This window comes from Manis javanica, chromosome 3 (genome assembly GCF_040802235.1).
Source record: "Manis javanica isolate MJ-LG chromosome 3, MJ_LKY, whole genome shotgun sequence".
Classification (NCBI taxonomy): Eukaryota; Metazoa; Chordata; class Mammalia; order Pholidota; family Manidae; genus Manis; species Manis javanica.
The window spans coordinates 143,726,409-143,746,325 of NC_133158.1; the positions used below are offsets into that span (position 1 = coordinate 143,726,409).

A 19,917-nucleotide genomic window follows, 5' to 3' on the forward strand; every position below is an offset into this window, starting at 1 on the left:
TGAATCTCAATTAAATGAGATAATTTTGTGAAAGTACTTGGTATGGTGCCTGGTGCTTAAAAGATTGACTCTGAATCATAGCTAGAATTTAGTTAACCTCAGATGATAGAAATGAGGGATTGACTTAAAAAAGAAACTTAAAATTTTGACTTAATTTTACATTTACTGGAAGGTTGCAAGAATTGTATAACAGATTCCTACATATCCTTTATTAAAATTCACTAATTGTTAATATTTTGTCCTAATGCTTTATCATTGGCTCTCTCCTCTCTCTCTCTCTCTCTCTCTCTCTCTCTCTTTTTTTCTCTTACCCCCTCACCACACACTCTTTTCTGGAGCATTTGAGAGTAATTTATAGACATGCCCCTTTATGCAGAAATACTTCAATGCATTTTTGAATAAAGATTTTGTTGCATAACAATACATTGATCTAAATCAGGAGATTTAACATAAATGCACTATTATTAACTAATATACAGTTCATAATCAAATTTTAACAATTGTCCTAATGTTTTTTTTTTAAATTTTTTATTAAGGTATGATTGATATACACTCTTATGAAGGTTTCACATGAAAAAACAATGTGGTTACTACATTTACCCATATTATGAAGTCCCCACCCATACCCCGATGCAGTCACTGTCCATTAGTGCAGCAAGTTGCCAGAGTTCCACTTTGTCCCTTCTCTGTGATACACTGTTCTCCATGTGATCCCCCACACCATGTGTACTAAACATAATACCTCTCAGTCCCCTTCTCCCTCCCTCCCTCCCCACCTGCCCTCCCACACCCCTCCCCTTTGGTAACCACTAGTCCATTCTTGGAGTCTGTGAGTCTGCTGCCATTTTGTTCCTTCAGTTTTACTTCACTGTTATACTCCACAAATGAGGGAAGTCATTTGGCATTTGTCTTTCTCTGCCTGGCTTATTTCACTGAGCATAATGTCCTCCAGCTCCATCCATGTTGTTGCAAATGGTAGGATTTGTTTCTTTCTTATGGCTGAATAGTATTCCATTGTATATATGTACCACATCTTCTTTATCTATTCATCTACAGATTGTCCTAATGTTTTTTAAGAATCTGTTTTTTCTGGTATAGAATAACATTGCTTTTGTCATCTCTCTTAAGCCTCCTTTAATCTGGAGCAATTCCTCAATCTTTCTTTTTAGGATCTTCACAATTTTGAAGAGTATAGGCCTGCTATTTTTTTTTATTTTGGTATCATTAATCTACAATTACATGAGGAACATTATGTTTACTAGACTCCCCCCATAACCAAGTCCCCCCTACATACTTCATTACAGTCACTGTCCATCAGTGTAGTAAGATGCTGTAGAATCACTACTTGTCTTCTCTGTATTGTACAGCCCTCCCCATGCTCTCCCCGCCGCATGGTATACTTGCTAGGCCTGCTATTTTTATAGAATGTCTATCAGTTCGTTTTTGTCTGTTCCCTCATGACTAGATTCAGTTAATACATTTTTTAGCAGCAATACTTAGGGCATCATGTAGGGAGTTTCATGGTGCTGGTTTGATTCATTACTGGTGAAGTTAACTTTGAGTACGTCAGAAGGTTGTGTTCATTAAATTAGTCCACTGTAAAGTTACGATTTTTCCCTTTAAGTAAATAATATGTGAAAGGATACTTTCAGACTATGTAAAAATATTCTCTTCCTCCTCAAACTTCCTCCCACTATTTTACATTTATTATGATGATTCTTGACTGAATCATTTATTAGTAAGATGGTTGCCAAAGGATAATTTTTTTAAACTTTGTAATTCCTTCCATACTGATTAGTTGGTATTGTGCTGCAAGGAAGAGTTTCCTGTCTCCTGCCCCTTTATTTATTTGTTGAGTTATGTCAGATCAGACTCATATGTTCTTATTTTAATTTTTGAGTATCCTGCTATATGCTATAATAATTTTTTTTTATTTGATGCTAAAAATTGTTCCAGAATTGGCCAGTGGAAGTCCCATCAAACCAGCTCCACTGAATTTTTTTAGGGGAAGGTTATGTTTCCATATCATTTTTTGAGCACTTTACTGAAACAAGTTGTTCCAGGCTTATCTTGTATATTCCCACTCCCAGCCCCCAAATCAGCCATTTCTACAAAAGGTCTGTTCTTTTTTTTGGTGATTAATGGTATTTAAAAACCAAGATGAGAGTGCTAGGTGTGCTCAATTCAATGGAGTATTTGCTTCAAGGCTCTTTCAGAGGACAGAACTAAGGAATATGAACATAAATGTATATTGAAAAACATACAGCCATAAGGGGATTAAGGGGGCAAAATGACTAGTACACATTATGTGGGTGGGGCACACAGGGAAAGCAGTATGGCACAGAGAAGACAAGTAATGGCTCAATAGCATCTTACTATGCTGTGACTATAATGGGGTATGTGGTGGGGACTTGATAATGGGGGGAATCTAGTAACCACAGTGTTGCTCAGGTGATTGTATATTAATGATACCATAATAGAAAAAACAAAAAACAAAAAAACATACAGCCAGGTGGAGAAAGACAAGTACCAAATGATTTCCCTCATTTGTGGAGTATAACATCGAAGTAAAACTGAAGGAATAAAACAACAGCAGACTCACAGACTCTAAGAAGGGACTAGCGGTTACCAAAGGGGAAGGGTGGGGAGGGAGGGAGAAGGGGATTGAAGGGTATTATGATTGGTACACATGGTGTGGGGGTGGTCACAGGGAAGACAGTGTAGCACAGAGAAGACAAGTAGTGACTCTGTGGCATCTTACTATGCTGATGGACAGTTACTGCAGTGGGGTATGGGGTGGACTTAATAATATGGGTGAATGTAGTAAACACAATGTTTTTCATGTGAAACCTTAATAAAAAAATTAAGAAAAAAGAAAAAGTCATGACTCTGTTGCTGGCCCACTGTATTCCTGCCCTTCTGAGCAGATGGGTGCCAAGGGTGGCCTCTTGTCATCTTGTAGGTGGGGCTGGATGTTTAGTGGACTTAGAAGGTTCTCTGGTGGACACCACAATAGGTATTTCAAAGAAGAGTAAGTACAAATGGCCATGAAACATGATGAAAAATTCACCTTTTAAATTATCAAGGAAATGCAAGTCCAGTCCTAACAGTACTCAGCACAGAGTGAGCACTCAATTAATGATTTGTTGAGTAACAATGAAATCAAGACCACAGTGAGATACCAGTTAACATCCATTCAATGGGAGAAATTAAGAAGTCTTGACAATATCAAGTGTTGACGATATACAGCAACAGGACTGCTTTACATATTGCTGGTAAGCAAGTCAGTTAGTCAATTTGCCATTATCTTATGAAGTTGAAGACTTAACATTTCTATAGCCCAGAATGCTACTCTTATGTATGCCCAAGATAAACTTCTGCATGTGGATGCCTGAATACACCTAAAAGAATGTTCACAGTGTCATTGTTTATATTAACAAAAACCTAGAGGCAACCCACATGTCCACAGAGAAGTTTATAGACATAAGAACTTTAGTTATGTGCACAGAACGGGAGTGTCCAACAACAGAAATAGACAGCCACACCATGGAGTGATATTATTGTGAACTTACTCTCTGATCACCAGGTTAGAAAATTAAAAATTACCAGTAAGATAATAAAAAATACATTTAGAAACAAAACGCACAAAAAATATATATCTACAGCTATTTTTTCTTCCTCTCTCCCTTCCTTTCCTTTCCTCTTCCTGTCCTTTCCTCCTTCCTTCACTCCCTTCTTTCCTTTCTTATGTCTTTTCTGCCTTCCTTTCCTTCCTGTTTTTCTATACTAAAAACTGTGAGTTCATTCTGATACCACCAATTCTAATTCAACACCACAGGGTCAATGCTATTCTTCCTTTTTTCTGTACTTGGGAACAGTGAGGAAGCCTGGCTCCCATTATTCTCAATGTATTTACTCATTTGATCAATTCTACAATACATAGTAGATTGTTTCAGCATTTCTAATCTATACTACTGTAAAAAATTAGGATTCAATATTTGTTTACTGTTTTTGTCTTCACACTGAGGATATAGAGGCAGAATCTTGTGTTCAAAAGTTACTTGCATTTACTCCCTCCTTAAGTATTGTCATGTTATTCATTTAAAATAGATAAGTGTATTTATATTTATTTACCATTTAAGGTATCTCACCTCCCTGATCCCTGTTAATATGATTAATTCTGAAATATGTAAAACATTAACATGGGTGGTTCTCCAAAGTCAAAACTATATTAAAAAAACATACTCAGAGCCATTACCCACCCAATCCCATATACTCTGTTTCTATTTACTCCCTATAGGTAACCAATCTCTGGTTCAGGTGTATCCTTTCTGTGTTTCTCTTGGTAATAACAAACAGATACATATATGTTTTCTCATTTCACCTCTTTGATTACACAGAAGGTGGCATACCATATATTTTCTTTGCATTTTCCTTTTTTAAACTCAACAGTGTATGAGGATTGACTTTTATCTGGTGAATCTGGACAGTAAATATAATTAATCTTGATAATTTCTGCATCTGTTTTCCTGAATTATGAAGATTATTTAGTCACACTTAACAAAGAATAATTGCTTGGTCTCTAGTTTATACTGGCTACAGATAAAATAGTTTCTGATAGACTAAACATTTCTAAAGTAAGGCAAATGTAATTTAAGAGATAAATATGCAAGATTAAGGGAAAATATATTACGCCTCTTGAAAAACTGTAACATTTAATACTATTTTTGGGCTTGCTATATAAAAAAATAAAATAACATGCCACAACTAGCAGAATAGTTGAGTGTTTTCTCGTAAGCTAGGATGAGGACTATCTGGAATCTTGTGAAAGAGAGGAAAAGGATGATAGATTAAAGAAAAGAAGTGGAAGGGTAAGACAGAGCATCCAGAAATGAAAAAGAAATGTTCAGAAAAAGAAGAAAGTATCATTGCAAAGTGGTTGAGGGGTTTCCTGCCACATAATAATCTGAGGTCATTTTATGTATTAGTGCTATATTCTTTGTTATCCAATACTTTCAAATAAATCATTATTATGATTAAAAAAACCACATGAGATCTATTCTCTTTACAAATTTGTAAGTGTGCTGTACAGTGTTGTTACACAGTATCATACAGCAGATCTCTAGGACTTTTCCATTTTGTATGATGGTAACCTGATACTTAAAAAAATTTTTCCTTCAAGATTTAATCAGTTGCTTAGGGTTCTCTTTTCTACTTGCCACCACCTTTTTCCTTCTGATTTTCCTCCCCCCAGTGCTGGCCGAAAAAGTTACAGCTTTTGAGTTTGTTCATCACTCTTCCATTGTTCCCTCTATCACTCCCCTCCATCTTCTGTGTTAGTGGTAACATTCAAAAAAGATCCCTGGGATGTGAGGTGCAGGTCCTGAAATACAAAAAGCAGGTTTTTGCAAAGCATTTTGTGTCATCAATAATTCTCTCTTCAACATTGTTATCTCTTTTTGAATATTTCATGCAGCTGTGTGAGACATTTTAGAGGAGATCTTTCTAAATAATGTATTAGAAGAGTTACATTTTAAAAAGAGCCACATTATTTAAAATTGTATTAGGGTTGCTACTATGTAAAGGAATTCTGGCATAAAACCTTTTGTAAATCCATTTAACACTCCTTAAATTATATTTTAATGAAAGTTGGTTTTTTACACATTGTATTAGATACCTGAAAATAATCCCATGTTCTTCTACTAGTTAATATGTCCATTTTAAAATCTGACTTTAAAAAGAATTTGTGTGTTCTTTTTTTATCAGAAGTTAGCAGTTGCTTTTTGCAGCCGTCAATCATTTCTGCTGTTAAGCAGTCTGTGAAAGCACTTGTGTGCCCTTTTTCCTAACACCTTACTCTAATCCATGTCGTGTTTCTGTGAACATTTTTTAAGGCATCTCCAACTTAAAGAAATGTGTTTAATATAATTTTAGTCTACTTCCTTTGTTCTTATTCTCTTTTATAACATTTCCCACTTTTTAGTTTACCTTTTATTTAACAAGAGATTATTTACCTCAGGATTTAAACATCCATTTTTTAATCCAAATCATTCATTGTTTAATCAATAAATGAATCATATTGATTATACTCTCTTCCCTAACCAACCCCTAGTGAATAATTAGAAATATATTAGTTGATCTCTAGTTTTGGTCTTGCATTTTTAAAAGGGTATGTAGAAACGTTGGAGAGAAGAAGAACCAAATAGTTAAATGGATACTTACATGTTTTAAATTCAAGCAATTTGTAACAATCAGACACAATATGAAGGCCAGAGATTTATTGAGTGCCCAGTCTATGCAAAGAGCTGACTCTAGTTGTCTTCTATGAAGTCACAGGAAGCAAGAATAATTTAGGCACTTTGAGAAAGTCAGTATTGGCATTTTAGAATATCAATGATCTAAATACATAAAGTTTCTAAACTTTTGTAGGAGCAGGTTGAAATGAAATTTCTGGACCTTTCATTTCTGGTTCAAGAGTTATTTAGTTAATTGCTTTGGTGATTCATTCATTAAAAGTAACAATTGTCCAGTATGTGGATATTCTGTGCTAGGCAATATTCTAACACTTAGTGAAACAGACCTAGTTAAAGTAAGTAATGGCCACAGGATTAGCTCTCCACTTACTATATGTCATCTTTATATTTTCTTTTTTGACATTTTTTTCCCCTTGTATTTTTTCTGAAAAGCAGTACATTAAAAAAAGCATATCCAAATTAATTTTAAGTTAGTTTCATAAAGAGAGCAGTTCAATTAAAAGTAATCTTGTTACACTGAAAAATGACCCAATAGTAAATATAAAATTAAAAGGAAGTTATGGGAAAAAGTTGATGGTGTAAGTGGGTGGTTAAGTGAAGGAAAAGGGTAGCTTATTGTTGAGAGCCCAGAAAAGAGAGGTATCAGATTGAATGAGAAAGAAAAGAATATCAAAGTACTCATTTTTTTTAAGTTACTGAATATGACTACTGAGTTGGTTAAACTTAATAAATGCTGATTATGTAAGAGCATTACTGCAAATAAAAATATGACTAAGATATGGCTCCCTACCCTGATACAAATCACAGCCTAATAACGAATGCCATAACAGAGCTACAAATAATATGCACTGTGTGAAAAAGAGGGAATGACTTCATTGGTGGGAATGGGTAGGTAGTCAGTGAAATAACTTCAGGGTGCTAGGTGTTAAATGTTTTAAAGTTACCTTTAAAACATTTAATTTTAAAGTTCTGTAAAGTTCTCCAGAGGAACTTTAAAATTAAAGTTTTAAAGCCCTCTTAACAGCTGACTTAGGTATAGTTTTAATGAATTGTTAATATTAAGCCAGAATCTTGAAAAGCTTTAAGTCAAAAGTGAATTCAAACAATAAATCCTTTGAGGCAAAATTTGATTAAGCAGCCACATTATTATTCTACAGCAAAAAATATATGTACATTTTCATTTAGGGAAAAGTTTCTAATTTTACTGTACTTATTTTATTATGAGCTAAATATTACTAGACTTCATGATCTTTCAAAACCACACTGCTCTGCTCTTGGCTTCCTGTAGCACTTATTCTTGAACAGTTGATTTGTCCCTTTGACATCTGTCATATAGGTTTGCTAAGGTACTTTAAAGTTGTAAGGTTTTTGTATTTTGCCTATATATGTGTGAACTTTTTGAGGACAGCAACCAAGTAGCCTTCTTCTTCTTGTCTACTTGGTGCCTGGTGCGGTTTAAAAATCATAAGGCAAGTATTTTAGAATTTGGGATTATCAATTGTTAAATTAATTAAACAAGAAGGCCATTAGGCAGAGGTGGCTCTAATGCCTTGGGCTTATGCAGGCAAACTAGAATCTAAGCCTGAAAGTGCCTCAAGGTTATGAAATTGAAACCTAAGGACAACCAATCACAAATAGCCATCTAGGCGTTCAGCTATAGCCAATCTATGATTTCCTTACTTTGCTTTCACCTTTTTTCAATAAAAGTCTCTCCCTGAGTGCCAGTCAGTAGAGGACTCCTAACCACTTCTAGTTTGTAACTATCTGATTGGAATTGATTTTTGCTCACATGAATGTAAAAGTTTTAATATGCCTCAGTTTATTTTTTAACACCATTTAATTATCTTGGTTCCTTTCCTGTACACTTCTTCCAGATTTTCTATAACCTGGAAAAGAAAAAATGCAAGACTGTAAAACTCTGCCTAAATAGGTTTTCTTGACATTTCTCTTGGCCCCCTTTGACCATATCCCAGCAGTTTTATTGTCTCTCTGAACTACCATAGCATCACATACGTATTTCTATTATACCACTTGTTTCAAGGTTTTATAATTTTGTTTTTGTGCCTAGTTTCCAATAGATTTTTGTGTTCCTTGAAAGTAAAAATAATTACATATTCACTCTTTTGTCTCCAGTGCCTAGCACTCTGCTAACTAGACCAGTGGTAGGTACTCAGCAGATGTTTGTAAATTGAATAAATTAATAAAATAGATTTCTCAAGTCTAATTTCTTTTAGGTAAGTTTCATCTGATATCCAAGTTAGGAAGAGTGGAAAAAAGTGTAGATGCTCACTGTGGAGCAGTACTTGCAGGAAGATGGAATTATGAAGGAACAGCATTAGTTACAGGTAAGTTGTCTGCAAAAAAAGATATTTTAAATGAAATTTTTAAAGAGAAATTTCCGAAGAAACAATATTCATTTGGCTGTAGTGTCTTTCAATGTCTAATAGCAAATAATTGGCACAATATTGATCTAGATTACTATATAATGTAATTCAGAATGTCATTATTAGTTTTCTTATATGACTTGTATAGAATGTACTGCCAAAGAAAGCTTTGGGAATGGTCAACTATAGGGTAAATAAAAGTTAATAATCTTTAAAATTTTAAAGTTCAAAATATTTTCATTTAACTGACCTTTATTCCCCATCCATCTCCTGCCCTATTGCAAGGATTCTCATCTTCATCTATTGTATTAGTTATCTATTGTTACATAACAAATTACCTCAAATGTTAGTGGCTTAAGATAATAAACGTGTATTATCTCAAAGTTTCTGTGGGACAGGGAACACTTTAGCTAATTGGTTCTTACTCAGACTCAAGTTGGATGGGGCAGCAGTCATATGAAAGCTTGATTGGGGCTGGAAGATCTGCTTCTAAGATGACTCACTAATCTGGCTGTTGGCAAGAGGTAATAGTCCCTAACCACATGGATCCCTCCATAGGGCTGCTTGAGTGTTGAAGAACATGACAGCTGGCTTCTCCCCAAGCAAGTGATCAAGTGAGAGCAAGATGGAAGCCTCAATATATTTTACAACCCAGCCTTGGAAGTCATGCTCCATCATTTCCACCACATTCTATTAGAAGCAAGGCACTAAGTATAGCCCACACTGAAGGAGAGAGAAATTAAGCTTCACCTCTTAAGAGGAAAAGTAACAAAAAATTTGTGAATATGTTTTAGAACCACCCACCTAACCCCAGGGCCTTCTGTAGAACTTTTCTTGGTGGGCTGTTCCTTCTCATGCCTGTGTTTTCAACTTCTCCTTTTCCAGTGGTTTCTTTTCAGCATAAATGTGTTCACGTGGCATCCAGCTCGAAAACTGAGAAGAAAGAAATGAAAATCCCTTGTAGTAAATACCTCGCCCTAGCTACAACTTCCTCTTTCTTTCTTCCTCTTTTAGGCAAGCTGTTTGAAAGAACAGTCTACTCCTTCACTCCATTCAGTCCCAACTCATTAAAATTTGGCTGTCACTCTTATTATTACACTGAAAGCATTTTTCTTAGAATTTTAGATGGAGATTTTAGTGAAAATGAAAGCAGTATTTGAATAATATGCTCATAAGTCTTCTAAAATTAAAGGAAAAAATTAAAATTTTGGAAGTTAGGCTACTTTGCTAAAATTATTTCAAAGTTATTTCAATTAAAATTTGCAGTTATGAAGCATTGTCATTTCTTTAGAATGAATTGTCTGAATTTTAAATATGCATTAGTGTGGATACTGCTGATTTGTATATGCAAATTTAATGCTTAAATATTTCCTGTAAATAAAAATACCAAATATTATTTTCTCTCTACAGTTGGAGAAGATGGACAAATAAAAATATGGTCAAAAACTGGGATGCTAAGATCAACTTTAGCTCAGCAAGGTATGTATTGTAATAAGCTAAACTGTCTTAACATTTTCCTATAGAAACTGTCTAATATAATTCCTAAGACTGATTGTGGCCAGGTTCAAATTCTGAAATAGCCTATTTCTATTTATGCTCTTTCCTGTAATTTTCCATGTTGCTTGATGGGCCATGGTCACTGTTTCAGTTGAGCCAAGAAATTAGAAACACTCAAGGGCTTTTTCTTTTTTAGTGCATCTATATAAATGCAGTGGTAGGCTAATGGGTCTTTTACAAATAATTCTGAAGCATGAGCATCTAGAATAGGATTTGGTGTCTAGTTAGGTAAATAATAGTGATAAAAACATTTAAGAGTATCTCCTTCTTTAAAAAATCCTAATAATTTCACAATATTAATACCCTTTCTTAATTATGTTTTGCATTTGACATATACTAATGGAGGGGAGCAGACACCCTGTTGATCCAAACCTTGGTAAACTGTAATGACTTAAATTCAATCCCCTGGTCATTCCTGTTAGGATTTAGATTGCATATGACTTTTTTTCTGTGTATCATATATCGTATTTACTTTCTAATTAGGTTTTACATACGAACAGTAAAATAGTTTTACTGTTAAACTGAGCACATACCAGCTGATCTTCAGAGATAGGTTGCCAAAAATCTTACACTATTCTTCAGAATTATGAAAAGCAGTATTGTGAAGCATCTCCAATAATTGACTTCCAAGTTTTCAGATTTCATTTTTTAAACATTTACTCTTAGAATAGTATTAAAATAGTTACATTGCTTTAGCAACACATTAACCAAATTTTAGCAAAGGTAATCAGAAGTACTAGGTAATAGTTGCATCCTGAGATTAAATCTTTGCTACAGATAATCTCCAAGTACAATATTTATCCATGAGTAAACAATTTAGAGTACATAGAAGCATTCATGGGTGAATTTCAGTTAGAAAGAAGTGTCAATTTATTGTTACTTTAGTAATAAAATGTACCTTTAGAAAATAAATTTTGTCTTAATCTTCTAGTGGAATTTACTTTTGGCTTTATAATTTTTGGCATTCTCACTTCATGATGTCTGATTTACAAGCAACTGACAGAATTCTTCTAGAGAGCTGGAGCTACAGCCCTTTTCAGCTGCTGCTGCTGCTGAGACACATCCTTTTTTTTAATTTAATTTTTTTAGCTGAAGTATTGTTGATATACAATCTTATATTGGTTTCAAATATATAACACAGTGCTTTAACAGTTACACATATTATTAAATCCTCACCCCCCAATAGCACAGTTACTATCTGTCAACATAGAAAGATGTTACAGATTCATTGACTATATTCTCCATGTTGTACTACCATCCCCATGACCAATTTATATTATAATTGAGAATTATTGTGCCCTATTATCCACCCCCCAACCTTTCCCCCATGGTAACCACTAGTCACTTCTCAGGAGACACATCCTTTTTTATTTTCTTCGTTTTACTTAATTTGTTGTCTACAGAAGACACAGATGTTCAGAGAAATTCTGGAAGCTTATCTTACTATGCTCTATAGTAATCTGAATTCTTGCCTAAAATCCTTTGCCGGTACCCCTCTAAGGCTCCTTATGTTTCCTTAAATTCTTCCCAATCATCTCCTTCCCTTTTACTACCATTGGATCCACCATTTTGGACTTTCTGAGCCTAAAGCTGAAACTTAGAATCTAAGTTCTTTAATATAAATGTTGTTAATTGTACATGGTAGGTGACATAGTGTTATTAGTTCAGTACTACAGTTTACTTGTATAATGGGCCTAGAAACCAAATTGCTAATTATTTTACTCTTACGGAGAAAATACATTCAGAGTTCCCAAAGACAGTTTGGAAGCACAGTATGTTCATAAGTTATGGACTTTCTGTAAATCAGAGGTCACAAACAGATGGCCTGTGGGTTGAAACAGGCCTACTAGCATGGTACAGGCCCAACATTTTAAAAATTAGGACACTTCACATACAAATTTGGACTTCTTGTGTCTTTTGACAAAATGAAAGATAAGGCCTGCTTACCAGAATAAATACAGTGAGCTGGAGTTCAGTAGTGGCTGCTCCATTTTCAGTTGGATTTTAAGTTTCTCTCCTTTTTCTTACACTCCACTCACTTCATTCATTTTTGTTACATGGTAAAACACAACATAAATCTCTGAAGGGATTTGTGTTTGTAACCCTTGCTTTCAATAATAGTGATCATAAGTTTGTGATTGGTAGTATGTACTTTGCAAGAAGCACTTACATCTTTTTATTTTATTTTTAAGTATTATTTTTAATAAATAATATGCTCATGTAGTTCAGAATTGAAAGCATTAAAAAGGGTGTGAATTTATCTTTTAAATACTATTGCTGTCTTCCAGTCAAGCAGCTGGAAGCACTAAATCTTGCTTTAGTGCCTCCTTACCCTTTTCTTGTGTAGCAAATATGTTTTTATATATTCTTATTTTCTTTTATAAACAAGTTGCATACTGTATCTACCACAATGTACTCCTTGCTTTTTTTACTTGAATCATGAACTATCTTAGAGGTAGTTATACATCAGTGAATAAAAATCTTCCTAAAAGTTGTTTTCCAAGGTGAATGTACCATTTACATTCCCACTTGCAATATGTGAAGGTTCCACTTTCTCCACATCCTCAACCTTTGGTATTGTCTGACTTTATTATAATCATTCTAGTGAATATAAAGTGGTATCTCACTGTAGTTTTGATTTGTATTTCCCTGAAGGCTAATGATGTTGAGCATTTTCCTCATGTGTTTATTGGCCATTTGGATGTCTTCTTTCAAGAAATAGCTATTAAGATCCTTTGCATATATTTTTATTGGGTTGTCTTTGTTTTTGAATTTTAAGAATTCCTTTATATTCCAGATATATATTTGCAACTCTTTTTTTTCCTATTCTCTGGTGTTACCTTCTCACTTTCTTGATGATATTTTTTGAAACAAAAGTTTTGGTGATGTTCAATTTATCCTCTTTTTCTTTGATTGCTTCTGCTTTTGGTTTCATATTTAACAATCCATTGCCTAATCAGAGTCATGAAGATTTACACCTATATTTTCTTCTAAGAGTGTTATAGTTTTAGTGCTTACATTTAGGTCTATAATCCATTTTGAGTTAGTTTTTCTGTATATGTTTGTTTTGGAGCGGGATGGCTGTTTTTTTTTAAATTAATCTTTCCAAATAGATGGTAAACAGGATTCTCTTAAAAGCTAAAATATATATTATGTCATATAATATAGTTAATTATATATTCACATATCATATAATATTTTCCATCTATATTCCAAATAGCTATAATTTCCATGACATCAAATGGCTGTGAAAGAGCTGATCATTTTTATCCTATTTGAATCTTATTTGTTCTTCTCACTCAAGATTTATGTTAATCATGAGATTAATGAGCAAAATTAAATTTGGTAGATTTTCTTACTTTAGTTAACTTATTGTATATCAACTGAATGATTTTTTTTTCTATATTAAGATTTATCAATTTACTTTAGAAATATATGTCTAATTTTTGAGTGTTCATTTTTGCACCCACACTTTCATAAGACATAGACTCTTTTTGTTTAATCTCTGAGAAAAATAATTAGGGAAGTTAAGTTATAATGACATTAACACTAATGGAAAAATCCTTTATTATTTGGAAGGTTCGTTTAATTTATTAGAGACTGTAAGTTTTCAGGGTAATTATAAATCTGAACTGCTGAGAACTGAACGCTTGGCTCAATTAGCAAGTACAAGGTAGGTGGATGTGCCTCCTTTGAGGAGAAAAACTGTAAATTTTGGCACAGAAATGAAATAAGTCTAAATTATTATAAAATTTGGAATTTAGTAAATAATGTTGAAATCATCCTTTTGATTTTTACCATGTTTCTGTTTATTATACTTATTCCTTGATGAATAGAAAAATTTGTGAATTCATTTCTTGGTAATTGGAGCCAGATATACAGACAGAAAGTCCTGGTTATCACCTTTTCTAATACAGAAGAAGCACCCAAGTTTTTTTTGAAACATTGACTTAGTTTAAAAATGTTTCTTATGGTGCCTATGAGGAGTTATTTTTTCTATTAGAGAAAAATAATGTGTGGGCCAGGGATAATTATAATTAAGCCCGATCTTGTGTTACATTGTGTATTTTAATTATAGATTAAAATTTGAATAGTATGGAAACCTGTAAGAACTTTCTCCCACACTATATTAAAATGGAAGAATGGAATGATAAAACATGGAATCTGTCTGTAAGGCATATAGTAAAAGATGTAAACTGGAAATATAAATAACTGTAATACATGCAGAATAGGCTTATTGCTCTAAGTTGCTATGGGAGGACAGGAAGAGATTCATGCTTTGAGGGTAGAGAAAATATCAGAAAGGTTTCCTGGAAATACTGCAGCATCTTTTGACTGGGTTTTGAAGGATGAAGAAATTAAATAAGGAAATGAGCTTGTTGCTAATGGAGTAGAGCTAGAGGCAGTTAGACAATCAGTAGCATAGGGGCAGAACAACATAAGGCATGGAAGTCAGTTGAGTGGGGAGCAGACTTCTTGGGCCAGGGTGTAGGCTGTGTGAGGAACAGCACTGCCAGAGGGATCAAGATACTGCTGGTCTTGGGTGATAAATGAAAGGGTTTGGATTTTATTCTGTAAACAGACAATACCCTTTAAAAAAATGAGTAGTAGAGTAACAGGTAAGGGCTGTTTCTCTGGGAAGATTATAGCAGTAATGAGGATGGGGGTGGCCAGTAAGGAGGTCACTGAAATGTTCTGTACTGGTGTGCATTAAAGCTTGGATAGAGGCAGTGATGATAGTAGTTGAAAAAGTTCTCAGTGAGTGAGAGAAAAGGATACCCTTTTTAGGTAAAGAATTCAGAGGGGAGAATAAATGACGGAGGGTATGTGTGGAGGGATGATAGTGTTGAATATATAGAGTCTGAAGTTCTTACATGTCTTTGAGGCAAGTGGAAATGCTGTGTTAGACTTCAAAGGTAAAGGCTGAAATATTAATGTGAGAGTCAATTACAGAAAGGTGAAAGGTGAAGCTATGGATGAAGTTGAAATCCCCAAAGTGGCTTAAGATAGATACAGATGCCTTCATTTAAACTTCTTCTCTGTACTGACTCAGTGACATGCATAACTATGAAGTGGCTTCTTTGTGGAGTAAACCCACTTGATTACTTTTTGTTAGTACATGTTCCTATAAATAGAATGAAAGGGAAATAACTTGGTTTTTGAATTCTTAATGATTTGTCAAGTCTCTAAAATTGAGTACGTACTACCATGAGCAACATAACCAAATGGCTGCTTATTTCATACAGATAATTTCTATCAGTAGTAGCTAAAAGACAGTGCTTATATAGCGCCAGACTCTGCTCTGAGTACTGAATGTAATATAGGTCACTCATTGTAGATCTATATTACATTCAAGGCAAAGATAACTAATGCTTCATTGTAATAGTGAAGAGTTTGTTTTAAAAGCATTCTTAAAAACATGCAAAAACAACATTTTTAGGGGATACTTTTAGTATGAATGTGAAAAACATGGTGTATTTGACCATGTACTTCCTTAAAACAATTGAAATATATTTTTGTCTCCTCTTCTGTGGTTTAAAAAGCATTCAACAGGTTGAAAGAATTTAGATAATTTGTTTTACAGAGAGATAAGGGTCTGACATTTAACACAACCCCAGGTGCATGTGGTTTCTTAAAAAATGTCAAAAAGATCACATGATCTTAGTGTACAAAGTCAGAAAAACAAGATCTTTTTGAGTGTCTTAACTGAAATGGAGCATAAATAAAAATTCCCAATATAAATAGCAATAAATTATTTAATTATTATAAAGCTATTTTTGTTTTTTTGTCCAGTTCTTTTTAATGGTGGAATTAAAGACATCTTATTACATAATTTGCTTAACTTTTTGTTGTTAAGTTATTCAACCTGAAGGATATATTATATCCATACTGACTTTGCAAAGTGGAGTGTAGCACTGAGTGTAACCTATGCTTTAATAAATATGTTTTAGAAGACATTAAAAATACTACGGATTTGATTCAAATGTTAGTGGGATTGGTTGCATCATAGTAGAAATCATTATTTTCTTTATGAAGCTAATTCATCCACTTTCAATAGTGATCTTCATTAGAACCACTCAAACTGGAAGTTGCATAGTGATGTATCTCCTTTTGGAAAAGAAAACATTTATATATATATAGGACTTTGACACTTAACATTTTATTCTAAATATAAGGGATGAATATAATGAAGACTTCTCTTAGTTCTTGATGTTATATCCATTTCGAATATTGGTGATTGAGAAGATTAAACTAAGGAGACTTAGTTATCTTAATTAGGGATTATTTATCATAACTCCAATTTTTTTTTCACTGAAGGAATGTGGTTAAAAACCACATGTTGTAACAATGGGATTACATAACTTTATAAGCCTATTTTGTTTTATATTATAATACCTATTTCCTTAACATTATTATTGTTTAAAAATATGTTTTTTAAACAGGAAATGAGTAATCTCCATTTCCCAATAGGGAAGATAACTATTCTGAAGATTTTAAGGTTTATAAACAAGGAAATAGTGACACAGCTGACTTAATGGGGGTACAAATTCAATGTTAAAGAGGACAAAAGCATCCCTAACTCCTCATCCTATACCCCAACCATGCCTTTTACCACAACTGAAGGCCTAGAGTCACATCCTGTATAACTCAATGGGAGTTATATTTACTGAATTATTTCCTTGCATAGATTGTTTATCATAGTTCAGTATATACCCCAGAAAGTATAATTATACTGAATATATTCATGAAGATTTGATAATCTATAATTAAAATACATTTATTTTTTTGCACAATAATTACAACTATGCTAATGGAAATAAAGTAAAGGCACCTGTAATTCTGCCACCCGTCAAAAATGCTTTCCTTCCCTATTCCTTTTTAGTCCTCACTCAAAAACACATTTGAAATATCTGAGATTTTGATTTACATTTTCTGGGGAGTTAATTAAAGTTGAACTCTATTCATTTGGAGATTTATTTCTGAAGCCCAGGTTCAGCTCCTGGCTACTCCCAGAGAATATTCCAAGAGAATGTACTCACCAACTACAGAAGAAGTGCCTTCTGAGGTTGGCCATCTCATTGGCCATCTGTACAGAACAATCACTGATACAGAACATTCTTATCTGTCATTGACTGAACACGATATTTAGACCCAATGTATTATTACATCTAAACCAAGAAAGGCATGCTTCAGGATTTTTTTTTTTTGCACTAGGTCTAAACTAGACTTTCTAAGTCCTGTAAACCACTGAGAACTGCTCACAATTGATTTATATTCTGGTTGGGAAGAAAATGGCATGGAAGAAGTAGAGTGCCACTTGAACATAATCATTTATCTTACTGAAATTTATTCGCTGTTGACTATACCCCAAATACCCCAAATTGCTTTCTTGATCTTAACAACCTCTTGTGCAACATTATGGTTACCAGACTTCCCCCATCATCAAGTTCCCACCACATACCCCATTACAGTCACTGTCCATCAGTGTAGTAAGATGCTATAGAGTCACTACTTTTCTTCTCTGTAACAACCTCCCTTTTTATAAGGTGTAATAATTAAAGTTTATCAGTTTTATTTTCCTCTTTCTTTTTACAGGAACACCAGTGTATTCAGTAGCTTGGGGCCCTGATTCAGAAAAGGTTCTTTACACAGCAGGCAAGCAGCTGATCATTAAACCTCTTCAACCAAACACTAAAGTTTTACAGGTACTTTTCAGTTATTTATAAATTGTTACTAGTATCAGCTGGACTGCTAAGTGAGAGGTCACTTTCTTAGGAGTCAGTCTCTTTCTTCTGGGTGGTCTTTTTACACTCTGAGGCTTTTAAGTGTGTGGTTTTATCGGCCTTTATTACAGAACAGGGAATATGGTTATGTTTCCAGCAAGGTTCACTTTCCTCTTATTCCAACTCACATTATACCAGTAAGTCATAAATGTGTTTTGAGTCACTAAATTGTCACATGATTTGGCATGATAAGCATCTTTAAATTTATCAGAGTCAGACTCCCATGTATGGGTTTGAGACAAAACAGTACTAAATTAAACTTTATGAGGTTGTTTAGACTGTGATCATCACTAGCATCTTCCTCCTCCTCTTTATCATTGAGCTTTCTCTAAGACCCTAGCATTCTTTCAGTATTTTTAAAGTGGAGAGGGAGTTAATGTAATTTCACCAGTTATATATAAACAGAACTGGTAGCAGTTAAGACAGGTCAGAGTAAGTCAAATTAATGGAAAATCCTTAAACCTGTGCCCAAAATATATAAAGAACTTAACACCAAAGAAAACCCAAATAACCCAATTAAAAATTGAGCAGAGGACCTGAGTAGACATTATTCCAAAGAAGACATACAGATTGCCAACAGGCACATGAAAAGATGCACAACATCACTAATTATCAGGTAATGCAAATGTACCAGTACCACTCATGTACCAGTCAGAATGGCTAGTATCAACAAGACAAGAAATACAAGTGTTGGTGAGGATGTGGAGAAAAGGGAACAACCCTCACGCATTGCTGGGTGAACATAAACTGATGCAGCCACAATGGAAACAGTCTGGAGGTTCCTCAAAAAAGTAAAAATAGAAATGCCACATCACCCAGTAATTCCTACTGTTAGATATTTACCCTTAGAAAATAAAAACACTAACTCAAAAAAATCTTGACTCCTATGTTCATCACAGCATTATTTATAACAGCCATGATATGGAAGCAGCCTAAGTGTCCATCAATAGATGAATAGATAAAGATGTTATTTTGTACACACACACACACACAAACACATATATATATCCCATTAATATACATGAAACAAGTCAGAGAAAAAGGCAAATACCATATGATTTCACTTACATGTGGAATCTAAAAAATAAATGAATGAACAAATAAATTTGTAAGTACAGAGAACAAACAGGTATTGCCAGAGGGGAGGGAGGTGGAGGGATGAGAGAAATTAGATAAAGGTGATAAAGACAGACATCACAAATAAATAGGTTGCAGGGATGAAAAATACAGCATAGGGAATATGGGCAGTAATATTTTAAACATTTTGTATGGTGACAGATGGTAACTACACTTATTGTGATGAGCATTTTGTAATGTATATAATTGTCTAATCACTATGGTGCCACCTGAAAACTGATTTAATACTGTGTGTCAATTATACTTTAATAAAAAACCAAAATCTTAAATTTCTCCTGTGTTAAGTAAAATAGATGCTTAATAATTATTTGTTTTTACTAAATAAAAGAAAGAAAAAAATACAGTTTAAGTAGGTCAGTGGAACTTTGGGCCAACAGGTAGTGGAGGGAAGGAAAAATATCCATTGCCAAAATGCAGCTAGAATGGAGGCAGAGTTAAAGTATAATTAGTAATTTAATGCAAATTTTCTATCCTTTTGGAAAATTAAAGCTGCAGCAATTCTCCTTGGGCATAAACAAATACTCAAATTTGGATTGTTCAGAAAAAGAAATGATTAAATAATTCTTGCTTGTAGAATACAGTTCAAAAGTATATACCTCATTTCCCATAAGAGCTCCAGTGACTCTTCTAGAGACTCAGAACTTGGTTTTATGGTGAGGAGAATTTTGTTTATTCATCAGTGAAAATGTGGTATGGACTTACTATATACCAGACACTATGCTGGGTGTGAGATAGTCAAAGTGAAACAGAACATAGTTCCTGCCTTCTAGGTGCTTGTTGTTCAAAGGAATTTCATAAAAT

At 33.8% G+C, this 19,917-nt stretch overlaps 1 protein-coding gene across 5 annotated transcripts in view; it reads left to right on the plus strand.

The window, feature by feature from the left end:
• The window catches only part of IFT80 (intraflagellar transport 80), a 146,439-nt gene that overhangs the window by 21,427 nt on the left and 105,095 nt on the right, over window positions 1-19,917 (plus strand). For all 5 annotated transcript variants that reach the window (XM_073232147.1, XM_036997847.2, XM_073232146.1 and 2 more), the window contains 3 exons: window positions 8,489-8,599; window positions 10,049-10,117; window positions 17,792-17,901. In XM_073232147.1, the coding sequence (XP_073088248.1) occupies window positions 8,489-8,599; window positions 10,049-10,117; window positions 17,792-17,901 (290 nt within the window). The remainder of the gene's footprint in view (window positions 1-8,488; window positions 8,600-10,048; window positions 10,118-17,791; window positions 17,902-19,917) is intronic.